The following is a 14,138-nucleotide window of genomic DNA, read 5'->3' on the forward strand; positions in this document are numbered from 1 at the left end:
GTCACTCAACTCAGCATTCCCTGTCTGAACGCCCCTCTCCCCTGCACCTCTTCTCAAACTGCCTGTATTCCTACCAGAAGTCTACTACCTTCCTTCAAGGCCAAGGTCAAAGATTGACTCTTTGCCTTACCTATTCCTGATGGCTCAGCCCACCAAGGGTGATGATCTCTTTTTTGAGCAAACTTCGGCTCTTTCAGCCCTTGCAGTTACAATCTTTCTCTTACTGCTTGTTCACATCACACCCCTTCCTCTTCCTGGATTCCAAGGTCCTGAATCTACGTATACGTGGAAGCATCTTACACAGTGTCTCGTAGGTAGTTAATTGATATTGACTGAATGAATCAACAGTAAAAGGGCAAGTACGCTACTGATTTAACTAAAAACTTTGACATGAGGCTTCATTTTGAGGAAACCCAGGTCCACGGCTATATTATCTCAGCTATGCCTCTTTAAACAGGGTAGAGCTTCACATAGGCACGTTCTATGCTAACGTATTTTAAGCAGATAGAAAAAAGGAGTGTCTGTACAGTCCTGTTTTCTTTAAAGAAGAAAGAGATCACACAGCTTCAAGAGAGAGTCTACCTAACAAATTCAAAACGTGTGGTCTGGTTGTTTGCACCCTCACAATAACCTGAAATCAAAAGAAAAAGAAGGAGAAAGAGATCGTGCAGTATGTCAGAGTTTTCACCTATTTTGAGGATCTTTTCAAAGAGAAGAGAAGAGAAGGATACTTTGAACTTGTAAGATGATACTGCTGTCTGTTTGGGATCGATCATACCCATTCCACTACAGGAAATCTCACTTCATATTGGCCGAACCACTGAGTTTTAAAGACCAAAACCACTGAGTTTTAAAGACCAAACAATCTGAGAAATTGAATATGCAAGGCTGTCCATATTTTACCATAGTGTGTACAGATTTAGAAGACATGAGATTAATAGTTCACTTCTTTAAATTAAATAGGACACTGGTAGCCTAAAGGTCTATAGTAGGGACATGAAAACCTGTGTCATGCTCCTATTATAAGATTGCCGTGTTTCTATCATACTTTATAGATGTGTGAGGAAAGGACAGGATTCCCAGTTTATTGGGGCCATCTTTTAATTTTCCCTTTTTCCTTTTCATTCAATCCTTCAACATTAATTAAATGTTTAGAAGTATGACTATATTTGCATATACACATTAGGCTCAAAAAGCATACTCTTTGTGTACATTTTATTTACATGTAGCCCTTTTTTCACACAAAATTTAAATAGTTCCACAACTGAAGCCATTTGTTTTCCTGAAAAATTAGCATTTCTGGTTAACTTTGTAATTGCTTCTAATGGCATCATTTCTCTCCCTTGATGTGAAGCAACCAAGACCCTCAATATTTCTCAGACCAGTTCTGAGACTATTCTGCTTGTACTAACTCCAGTATTTCTCTTCTTTAAGGCATCAAAACACACAAATTCATCTTTGAAATTCATCTTTTTCAAAGTCTATTCCTTATCTACATTAAGAACTACTGAGTACCGACTCAAACTGATCCTTAATGCATTATATTAAATAGTTCCAATTTGCTTTGCTAATCTTCCTGGGTCACCTTATGTCACCAACTCAGTTATTTCGCATGCTGTGCTACCCACTTTGTCAAAGTATGTGTGCTCAGGACCTTCCTCTCTGAGACTTCTAGACAGAGGCAAGGAAATTGAGATGTCCTCCAACAAACACCTGAAACATAATTTCTCTATATTTTGAATGACTCTCTGAGATGTTTGCGCTTTGCCATTCCTGCAAAACCATATTTCACCATTTGCATATTCTACGGCATTCTCTGCAATGCATTCTGCTTCCTGGTCTCTAATAGTCCACCATGGGCCTGAAGCAGAAGTAGCTTTATTTACTATCACTCAGAGTAGGTGCCCCCCAATTTTTATGTGCTTGTTGATATTTAAGATTACAAATCTTTTATCTAAATCCTGCACATCTTCAGAATTGTATAGTAAAATATGGCAAAATGGCAATGTTCAACATGGTTTCATACCGCCAAGAAGACCCATGGTAAGAAGCAGGGAAGGGAAGGGACTCTGGTCTGTGGTGTCTGGGCACAGACACTCATAGCCTTTGCCTAGACCCATGGATTTAGTTTAACTTGCTTCTTTGCTTACTGTTCCATTTCTCTTTTTTTCACTCATTCATCTAATTTCTCTATGTTGGTCTTTAAGGCCAACATCTTAATATATTAAAATATGAAAATATTAAAATATTTCTGACCTCCGAGATACACTATAAGGAATGACGATTACCTCGGTAGGATGGTGCCCATCTCTAAACTAACCTCCCAGTTTGTGGAGAAAAATAAAAACAAACATTTGAAGTGGATTTCCATGGTTAAGACTCTGAAAAGAGTTGTGAGTCAACATAGCTAGCATTAAAAAGAAAACAAATGATTAAAGCTAATATCTATGTGGTTGTGTATGTGTGTGTATACGTGTATATCTATCAACTATATACATTAAAAGAAAATTAAAAATCACTAAGAGTTCCTTTAAGCAACTTTTCTTTCTGTCAATATTCCAATTTCTCCAACTTATATAGTTTTAATATACTATCAAGAAATGAATTCAAGTTTAAAAGGAAAGCAGAGGTGAATCTAAGTTGAAAATTATTATACCCACATTTGTTTTCCTGCTGAAGTTTTTCCAGTGTTATGCTCTTTCTTAAGTTTTATATATAGCCATGACTTTGTGAAAAATGACAATGGTTTTTCCCAATAAATATCCATCTTAAAAGATGAAGTAAATTAAAAATAATAACTGTAGTGAAGCTGCAGATTACTTAAGGTGCATGTTTAGAAAACCACTTACCTCCAGTTGCCACAGTGATTTCACGTAGGAAATGGCCATAAAATGGAAAATCGAAGGACAGATTCACTCTCTGCAAGGAACAACAGCAGAGAAGAAAATCAATAACGTATAGCCTAGTGAATGTAAAGTGAAGAGAATTTTACTTTAAAAAACGATGCTTTTACTGTACCCCACTATTATGGTAGTTGACTTTGAAAACTGGAGTCCTGAATGGGACTGAAGGATATTTTTCCTGGTAATTAAATTGGAAGTACGTGAAAAGAATAAAGTTAATACCACTATTGTAATTTCATTGTCCCCTGAAAAAGCAGCTCAGTCATCCTGGTGACAATTTGCTTTGGGGTTTCTTTTACAAAAGAGTAGTGCATGTTATTTATAAAGATCCGCTGAGTAAAAGTCAAAAGGTTTTATTTCACACTGATTACACATTCAATTTATTTTCTGTACATCCCACTTATGAAAGGCAGTTTCATGGAAGACCATGTCTTGCCCCTACAAATCTAGACCTACAGACCTTCTCATTTTTTAAATATAATAAACTCTACAGATTTACCATATTATGCCTGCTTTTGAAAGCACAGAGTTGTAGAATAAACAATATTGCTTACTGGAGAACTATGTTATTTGGTATAAAAGGAAAATTAATGTTATTTAGAAAGGAAGTTCATAAATTTATCATTCTTTTTTCTAAAAAGATGCCTGCAGCTTTGGCTCTTAATATTTAAAACAATCACGTGTGTGTGTGTATATACATATGTATCTCTATATACACACACACACGCGCGCATATAGCATATGTGTGTGTGTATTTTGAGATGGAGTCTCATTATGTTGCCCATGGTAGAGTGCCATGGTGTCATAGCTCACGGCAACCTCAAACTTTTAGGCTTAAGTGATTCTCTTGCCTCAGCCTCCCAAGTAGCTGGGACTATAGGCCCCTGCTACAATGCCTGGTTAATTTTTTTGTTGTTGCTATTGTAGTTCTCATTGTTTGGCAGACTCAGGCCAGGTTCGAACCCACCTGCCCTCCTGTATATGGCTGGCACCCTAACCGCTGAGCTACAGGCACTGAGTCATATGTGCGTGTGTGTATTTCTAAAAATAATACGTTAAACTTTAAAAAATCCCAAAACACAAGAAAGCAAAACAAACAAAACACCCTAGCCTTTTTGTATGTTTGAAATTATATAGGGTGGTGCCTATAGCTCAAGGGAGTAGGGCGCCAGCCCCATAAGCCGGAGGTGAAGGGTTTAAACCCAGCCCTGGCCAAAAACAAACTGCGAAATGATATGAAATCAATCTAATATTATTAGGCAAGAAAGAAGAAAAACATTAAGTTATAACAAAGATGATCAAGTGAAATAAAAGTGTCCAGAGAGAAAGTCATTAGCTGGGTTAGAGCCCAACAGCACATACCAACTACTTAGAATAAAATGCTATTATATTAAAATTCTACTATTTAAATATCTCTCCCAATATACAAATTTTTTTTAAAAAGGTTATCTAGATTGAATTTAGTTCTTTCTAATTTTGCAAATGATTGCTTTTTTTATATCCATCAGAGATTTCTAATGACTTATTTGGCATGAAATTAATCACTTAGAATTTATAGAGACCTTCAATTAGGTTTTCTTCTCTTTTTAATGAGAGCCGCATCGTTGTAATGCGTTTATCATCAGTTTTATTTTGTGCTGACTAACAGGAGCCATAAGGCCCATTTTCACTGCACTAACTGAAATGAATCAGTGGTTACTTATAGCCCTAAAATGAAAGCTTCAATGGCAAAGTCACTCATCTCAAAGAAGATACCAAAAAAAAAAATCTTATAAAGGCATTCACTTCATATATTGTTTTCCATCATTCTCATTGATTTCCATGCTCATCAGTAAATTGGTAAAATTTACAACTGCAAGCACTCACTTCCAGAAAGGAAGTTTGGTTTAAACGTGCATTACTATCAAACCTTGTCAATTACTCTCACGGAGGAACTAGAGGGGATATGACATGAATTTCTCAGTGGTTATAAATATTTAAATATGTTTAGAATTAGATTAAGTTAAAGGAATGCATACATGAGACTTTTCCATGAGGAGCAAATAAGACTTCAGAGAAAATCTGCTAATACATCAAGTCTTCTTGAGGAGCTAATTCTAAGATTGAAAACTGATCTGTTCAATGATCAGTTTTTCATAGTTCCTGCCAGGACCTGCTTCACTTTGATACAGAATAGCAATGGCAACTCAGGAAGATGTTACCTTTGAAATGGCTGCAAAATCCCTTTCTATCCAGTCACTGTTGACATTCTCCCCTAAAACTATTTCTCTATTATTACAATGACTTTATCATAGGTATCGTCAAGGGGACTTCAGTTCCCCTTGAATTCATTCTCCATACCTGGTACCGTATTACTCCCCTGCTTCAAATCATCCACTCTAGAATCCCACTGTCCAACATGGCAGACATGCACTCTACGCCTCATCATTAACTGGCCCCGGTACTTCACAACTGTGTTCCTCACACTGTCTGCTCCAGACAGCCACAGTCAACATCTTTCAGTTTTTTTGAACCTGCCACCTATAACTCTTGCCTCTGGTATTTCTACATGACAACCCTTCCACTAGAATAGTCCCTCAATGTTGGTCAGTCACAGCTTCTGGATTTTTCAAGCCTCAGCTTGGTTTATGTTATCCCCCAAAACCTACCCTGATAAAAGGTCTTAGGGACAGATATTTTGTTTGGAGGGTGTTCTAGTAAGCCTTTGCTAAAGGAAGTGGGAAAAACCAATGATGAGTATAATATTGGGTATGTTACCACAATAGCCAGTTGGCCCTTTACCCCCATGGAGACCCTTTGAGAAACAGCAAAGAAAACATTCAAAATCATTTCACTGGTGGTCGGAAGGCTGGGACATTCATCCTTCTACTCTCACTGGACTTTGTGATTAATTGGACACAAAAGTTGGAAGTAGGGCTGGGTATGATAGTTGGATGTAAGGCTGGGTATAGTGGCTCATGCCTGTAATCCTAGTATTACAGTCTTAATCCTAGTATTAAGAGTCTGGGCAAAATCCAGTTTATTTATTTATGCCAAGTAGTATTAACTTTGGAAGGAACTGAAAAATTTAAGAAAAAAATATTTGCTTTATTTACATGGATATTCCCAGTAATGCCGGCCTTATTTCCAGTAAAACTTCCACATCTCTCATACACAAAAATATCCGCATAAACATCAGGTAACTATGATAAATGTGATTCAATTGGGATGCAATATATTCTTAAAAATACATATAACAATTAAGTGGCTCTCTTGCAACTGAATAAGTGTTCAGATTATTTCAGTCTTACTCTTTACTAACCATGACCCGCATTTTCCAACCGTCTTTTAATGGAAGCAGCTAGGGCTTTATTTATAAATTTTCAGTTGTTCTTTCCTGTAATAATTGATCAATGACCCAGGATGATTTTGGAGTCAGAGACCTGACATTCCAGCTTTAGTACTTAGTAGCCATATGATTTCCTAAATCCTTCGCTCTTTTTATTCCACAGATTGCTCATTGGTCAAATCCAGCCACTTCTTCAAAAGGTTATTATAAGGATCAAAAGACCAACAATACCTGGACTTTCCTAAGACAGAATAAATGCTGGTAACATTACATCAGACACATAAAGTTGTCTAGCACAGCAATGATTTCTTAACACCATTTCCCTAAACAAAAATAGCTCCTTATTTGATGCCAAATAGCTGCGAATGATTTGATGTATCAGTATGTTCTTTCTAATACAAAAATGCCTCATCACAACACTTTTAAAAAAAAAGGATGAAACGATTTCAAGCAAATTTCTTTTCTAATAGAATTGATATCACAATTAGACACTGTTTCTGGGAAATGTTATGATGGCTTCATTACTGTTTTATTAAAATGATCATAATTATACTTACAGGTATTAGAAGAATGCAATTATCATTTAAGATATGACATTAAGAATTTTGCCTGTATTTAGTAAGTATGAGGGCTAAAATTAGTTGGTAAAAGTACAGTGAAAATTAGGGTATTTGTATAGTTTCAGAATATCACACAGCAAGGTATTTGTTAACTTCAAAAAGAAAATAGTAATTTTACAGTGAACCCGGCAGCTAGCACCTTAACCAGGCGATCGAAGTTAACACCACTAATGACACATCATGTACCTCTTGAGACCACGTCGCAAAGAAGGACAAAATAGCACCTCTGTTGTGGCATTGTCAAAAGAAAAAGACTAATACAAGTAGTATTAATATTAGATATAAAGAAACAGCAGGACACCCCAACTCAGGGATCTTATACAAAATAAACAGTCAATAATTCTCAAAAGGGCCAAGTTTACGAAAGACGAAGACTAAACAAAGGTCAAAGATTGAAGGAAACCAGAAGATGTGACAAATCAATGCAAAGCAGGGCCTACGCTGGATCCTGGGCAAGAAAAACAATCTGCGGACAGTGAGCACAATTAGAAGAACTGACAGCCATTCGTATTCATTTTGTTCTTGGTAGACGTTACAACTCCATTTTCCTTAAAATGCGGTAATGATGAAACGTAACAGGACATAATTTGAAAGCAAACAGATACTTTGAAAGCCAAAGCTACAACAGAGGGAAAATCTGAGAAAGGTGCGGAGCAGACTCCTCAGATCAGACATGAAGAATCACAGGGACAGGACTAAGAATCACCGGGGCAGGAGGAACAGTGCTCCAAGCCCTGCAGCCCTCACAAAGCAGGAGGTCCCTTGTCACGCAGATTCAGCCCCAACGACTCACTTTTTGTGCGTTCAAGAGCAGACGCCTCCATTTCTTACCCTTTCAGGATAATTCCAGGGGCCTCTTTACTTTTTCATATTTTTATTAAATCATTAATGTGTACATGGATGCATTTATGGGTTTCAGGGTCCTGATTTGATATACGATGTGAAATCTGTTTTCTAGACTTACAAAACATTTACTTCTTTTAAAAAAATTCTCAGGGGTAACCGTTGAGCATTGCTTTATTCCCCCACTTCACTGAATAAACATCAAGGTTGTAGAATGATAAATACAACTATAAATGGGTTGAAAATATTAAAATTGACCAGCTGTACAACCAGCAAATATTAAAGAGGGGAAACAGCAGATGGAAGCAGCCATGTGTACAGGTAAGTGCGGTGTGAACATCTCTGGACATAACCTAAAGTAAGGTCTCGCTTCTAGACCAGGCGTCCTCAAACAATGGCCCGCGGGCCACATGCAGCCTGCCTAGGACATTTATTCGGCCCATCTGGTGTTTTTGCTGCAGCTGCTGATGATTAGTCCTGGGGCCCGCAGTCCTGCCCGCCAATGAACTGGCCCCCTGTTTAAAAGTATGAGGACCCTATTCTAGATCACAAGTGAACCTTGTATATTCCAAAATAATATAGCACAGTGGGAAGGATAATTAATAATGCTTTTTACCATGTAGGAGTTTTTTTTTTCTTTTTTAAATGGAACACTAACCAATTCTCACACCTTGGGAGCAGTGGCCAGTACATGGATCATTAATCTGTTGCCTAAAAACACTTGGAAACCTAATTAAAAGATCAAAATGTTCATACACAGGACTAATCAATACACAAATATACAGACAGGGAATTGGCTACTCCTTTCTGAAAACGGGATTGATTTTCTGATTTAGAAATTCTGACCTCTTCAGCACTTTCTTCATAGCAGAACTGAGGACTTAATTAACCCTGACTTTTGAATGACACTTTTCAAGGGAATATTCATAAACCTGAGAACAAAATATAAACCTTTTGCCGTTTTCTGACACTGGCTCCCATGAACTTGAGGGTAAGTGAACTGTCGCCAAGGCTTTTGATCTTTCCCATTCTATGATTCCCCACAGTGGCTCAGGATGGTTTGCCTATACTTGTCAATGTTGAGAATTATCAAATAGTTCCATGTGAATATTTACAGTGCAGGCAGAGTTCAGAGAATCTGACCATTCAAGGGCACAGAGAGAGAGTGTGATTAGATTTTATAAAAAGAATCCCTGCAGGGCAAGACGGGGAGGGTGAAAACCAGAATCATTTCTAGATTTTTCCTGCTGTTTTACAAACAAGGCAATGAACCTCTCCGGGCTTCTGAAACCTGAGTGGGCAAATGAATTATGTAGGGTTCTTGCAGAAAGTCAGATCAGATTTTGAGGGGCAAAGGGGCTGAAATCCTTCAGTTTTTTTTTTTTTTTTTTGCAGTTTTTGGCTGGGGCCGGGTTTGAACCTGCCACCTCTGGTATATGGGGCCGGTGCTCTACTCCTTTGAGCCACAGGAGGCACCAGGATGATGGACTACTATCTCGATTATCAGAGACAAAGTTCTCATACGTGTGATTTATCATAGCAAATCCTTGTTTTCTTTCTTCCTTTTTTATTTTTTTTGCAGTTTTTTTGGCCAGGGCTGAGTTTGAACCCGCCATCTCCTGCATATGGGGCCGGCACCCTGCTCATTTGAGCTACTGGCGCCGCCCTAAATCCTTCAGTTCTAATAAGCTCTTCCTCTATGATGGTCGCAGACACCCTCCTTAGAGCAGTAAGGCTCTAAGTTATGTAATTAGTCTTTAAAACTCTAAAACCAGTGCCAGAAAGAAACTTTGAGAAGTGTGAAACGGGTTAAAAGGATGAACAGATTTGTTCCTGGAGAACATCATCTCTCTTTACCTGGTAGTATCTGCACGGCCTGAAATTTTCCATCAGTGGAACTGAGGTACCTCTCAGGCAGTGAGGCACCTTTAAAATAGTGATCTGCAAAAACTCTCTGTGGTCCCAATACAGGTAAAGGAAGGGACATTCTTGTTACTTCCCTGGACAGCGATCCCCCAACCAGGTAGGGCAAAAAAACATTCCCAGGAGTTTGTCATTTACAGTTTGTAAAAGTCCTTCCTTTCTTTAGTTGATTACAATCTCCCCTCCAGGGAATAAATGTTGTTTATTTTCCAGCCAGTGAAAAGTGACTGTTTCAAATGTAAATGTTTGCAGAACAATCATGATCATCAACGTAACAAGTCTTTAACCCTGTGCCAGCATTTAAGCATTTGCACAAATGCTAAATTATTTACTCCTACCGACAACCTTCCTGGTAAGGGTTGCACTATTATCATTTACATGAAGAGAAAGGGATTAAGAAAGAGTAAATAATGTGGTCAAGGTCACCAGGCTACTGGTTACCAAAGTGAGGACTCAAATCCAGGCATCTGGGTCTACGTCCCTGTGTTTTAACACCATACCAAGCAACTGATGGTATTAAGATGAAACATGTTCTCAGCCCATAAAAAACGATAAATAACCAAGGTGACAGATTCCCCCAATACACTGCCTTGATCTTTACACATCCTATGCATGTAACGAATATCACATGTGCCCCATAAATATTACATATCAATTAAGAAAAGACTCAGAATTCAATGGGCAGCCTATACCAGAGGAGGGGCTAAATAATTCAAAGCTCGATTGCAAGTTGAAACTGAAATTTAGAGTTGAGTTTTAACTCTTCACTCTCCTCTGTTAATCTCTCTTCTCTTTGAGTTTTTATTTAGGAACGATTCCAAATTAAAGAAAAGTTACAAAAATAACACAAACAGCTCCCTCCTCTATTTTAGGCAGATTCATCAATTTATCACATTTGTCAGCATTTTATTTTTGAAAAGCTAAGTAAATGGATGCCTGTCAACACAGGACCCAGAGTCCCTCCCTTAAGAAGCCCTACTCGACCACACATGGTCCATTCATCTCTGCAGTTTAGCTTTCAGGGATTCAGGAATAATGAGCCTAACCTTGGCTTATTCATCACACTTGAACCATATTTGGAGTTTCTACTCTATTAACCTATTATACCTATTCTCAGGATAGGGAATTCCTGTAAATACATCATTAACAGAGTGGCTAACAGGGCTTTGCTTCTAAACTCAGTGGTATTTTAATGGAGCATCAGCAGTAAAAAGAGAGAAAGCCTGGCCCAGTGTGGTGGTTCACAGCTGTAATCCCAGCACTCTGGGAGGCCCAGGACAGCAGATTGCTTGAGCTCAGGAGTTTGAGACCAGCCTGAGCAAGAGAGAGACCCCTTCTCAAAAAATAGCCAGGTGTTGTGACTAACACCTATAGTCCCAGCTACCTGGGAGGCTGAGGCAAGAGGATCACTTGAGCCCATGCGTTTGAGGTTGCTCTGAGTTGTGACGCCATGGCACTCTACTAAGGAAAATAAAGCGAGACTGTCTCAAAAACAAAAACAAAATGAGAGAAAGACACTCACAATCTGGGGCTGGAATTCCAAGCACACTGGAATTCCTGATAGGAAAGGAATTTATAAATCTTCATGGAAATGGATCATTTTCCCAGGGGTGACATCCATCTACCAGCTAAGCAACCTGCTATAATTTGACAGGAAGGAACAGACAAAAATAAAGATACTGTGCCCAGGTGTAAAGAATCTTTTAAAAAATATACTAAAAAGCTAATCTGCCTGGGAAATCTCAATCCTCTAATGCATTATGTGTTTTATCTTTTGTAATTGAAGAATTAAGCCTACTTGCTTGCAGGTATGTTCACTCTTAAGAAACATCATATTCCATTTATATTTGGTGAAATTGTTCATGATACCAAACAGCTTACTTTCAAAAGACTCATCTTTATCATTTAATAACTTCAGGAGGAAAATATGTTCTACACTCATGTTATCTAAAATTAAACTGGTGCTAAGTCTTCCTAGGCTCATGTACAGATGACAGAAAAGATCAAAAACAGGTTGGAGAAGAGAATCTCAGGTAAAAAACAGGACTAAATGGACTTATTACACCTGAGACACGGCTGAGGTGTCTCCTTTTAAAGAAACATTTGTGATTATGAAAGTTTATGACATGTAAAACCTCCCGAAAGTGTTTCACAGAAACTTAAACTGTTTACCTCACTTGTGATGTTTCACAGGTGGGTAGATATTTAATTGTCTAAAATTATTTTACAGCCATCACTGGCAATGGAGACAGTCTGAGATACCTTTCCAAGGCTAATTTTATGTAAGGAATGGTACCCATCTTCCACGAAAAACCTAAAATGAAGAAACAAGATTAAGTAGTAATTCAATAGGAGGCACTCAAATAGGATTTGTAAAAACAAACAAACAAAGAAACCAACAACAAATTTTTGCTTTGGAAAGGTTGTGTCTGTTACATGCAAAAAAAAAAAAAAATTGATCACTGTGGATTTCATAAGGCAGCCATCTTCGAGGATATCCAAAGTTCTTCTCATGTCTAAAATTTGGTTCCTAGATTCAGGAAGAATAGTACAAGTGGCTTAAATGATTAGTGATATACTTCTATTTATGTAATTGTATCAGTGAAAAGAATTTACTAAATTCAGTGTATTAGCTGGGTCAAATGTTCAATCGGTGCCCTACACACCCTCAGCAGGAGAGGGGATCGAGTGCCCCATGTACTTACTGACTCCAAGGCCAGTGGGTCAGCCCATTTTCCAGGCATGCAGAGAACTAGAACTCACTCGCTCTCATTGTGTTGGTTAATGAAACAAAGGCAGGCCTTCAAATGGTACTTTAGACAGATGGAATTAACTTCAAAATTGCTAAATTACTTACGTAGAATAATGGTAAAATGGATTAATGGCAGGATTTGTGAAAATGCCTAAGTAACTATCAAGCTTTGTAAAAACCTCATTTTAATCTACCATTTGTGGTAGGCAGGAGAGAAATTAATATCATAACCATTGAGTACAGGAAGAAAGTGAAAGGGAATTTAAGGCTTTGTCCAAGGTCTCACAGTTGTAATAGACTTGAATTTGGATCTTCTGACGTCCAATCCTACACTTTGGAATCCCTATGTTTTTAAAACAATTGAACCAGTTCCCGCTCGGGAATGTGTTAACATGTATGTTTCTTAGCAAGTTGAAGACTTGACCAAGTTTTTTAACTATCAGAAGATAATTCCATTAATATTTTATACCTATCAGAGTTGTCTGAGTCCTTAAATTTGATTGGAACAAAAGTACTAGTAGTATTGCCCAAAGTATTAAATCACGTTAAGTACATTTCTTTCTTTATATATGTAAAAGAAATCATGCATGTGTGTGTATAGTTTAATATATATGCATAAAAACAAAATTAAGCTAGAGAGACACCTGCAGATAAAACTGTTATCAAACTGGAGGAAAATCCTATGAGCAAAGGCAAGTAAGACTAGGTTGATGAACTGTGCATATGTCTTCATTGAAATGAAGCAACTCAAAGAAGAGAGTGCAGTAAATTTATCCAACTAGCCAAAAATAAAAATAAACAAACAGCAATCTATTGTTAAGACACGGTGAATAAAACTCAGGCAAAAAATGTGTTGCCTAGATAATAGCCTAATAGAGAGAGCAAATTAAATTGCTTTTCAAGTTAATCATTTAGGAAAATGAGCACTTATTGATGGATTATTTGATGGACAGGAAAAAAATAATGAAATGGGCAATGTAAGAAAACAACTAATGTCACCGGAGGAAGTCACATTTCACCCTCCCAAAATAAGCATCATGCAAATGTGAGACCAATGGAAATATGAGCTAAAGCAATAAGTTATTTTCCTGAAGGAAAAAACAAAACCTTCCAGAATACTTAACTTTTTAATGAATATTTTCTTGTATATTCAAGGAGTTAGAGGATCACTTCAATAATAGTCCAATTTAAAAATTGTAAACAATCAGCACATCAAAAAGAGTATCAGCTTCGAAAAATGTCATCTGAATTATAACACAGAGGGAGAGTGAGGTGGAGAACAGCCTTTCCTTGTCCTGGTGTTTCTTATTTAAAGAACGAATCTTCCTAACAACATAGAGAAAGATTAAAATGTTTTAAGTCAGAGTACATTTATGTTTGGCCAAAAGAGTACACTGGGAATTGTTTCAGGAAGAAATAGAGAGTAATAATGTAGATAGAAATACATAGATCAGCGGGCATAGTGGCTCATACTGCTAATCCTAGCACTCTGGGAGGTCAAGGCAGGTGGATTGCCTAAGCTCATGTTCAAGACTGGCCTGAGCAGTCTGATTTTTAGAGCTCCCTCTGAAACTAGCTGGGTGTTGTGGTGGGCGCCTTTAGTCCCAGCTACTCAAGAAGCTGAGACAAGGGGATCACTTGAGCCCAAGAGTTTGAGGTTGCTGTGACCAATGATGCCAGGGCACACTACCAGGAGTGACAACGTAACACTCTGTCCCAGCTACTCAAGAAGCTGAGACAAGGGGATCACTTGAGCCCAAGAGTTTGAG

General features: G+C 37.8%; 1 protein-coding gene across 1 annotated transcript in view; it reads right to left on the minus strand.

The window, feature by feature from the left end:
* The window catches only part of PLXDC2 (plexin domain containing 2), a 370,418-nt gene that overhangs the window by 165,625 nt on the left and 190,655 nt on the right, over positions 1-14,138 (minus strand). Inside the window, exon 4 of the mRNA XM_003786768.1 lies at positions 2,850-2,919. Coding sequence (XP_003786816.1) covers positions 2,850-2,919 — 70 coding nt within the window. The remainder of the gene's footprint in view (positions 1-2,849; positions 2,920-14,138) is intronic.

This window comes from Otolemur garnettii, unplaced genomic scaffold, assembly GCF_000181295.1.
Source record: "Otolemur garnettii isolate 467f Iridium unplaced genomic scaffold, OtoGar3 scaffold00019, whole genome shotgun sequence".
NCBI classification, from domain to species: Eukaryota; Metazoa; Chordata; class Mammalia; order Primates; family Galagidae; genus Otolemur; species Otolemur garnettii.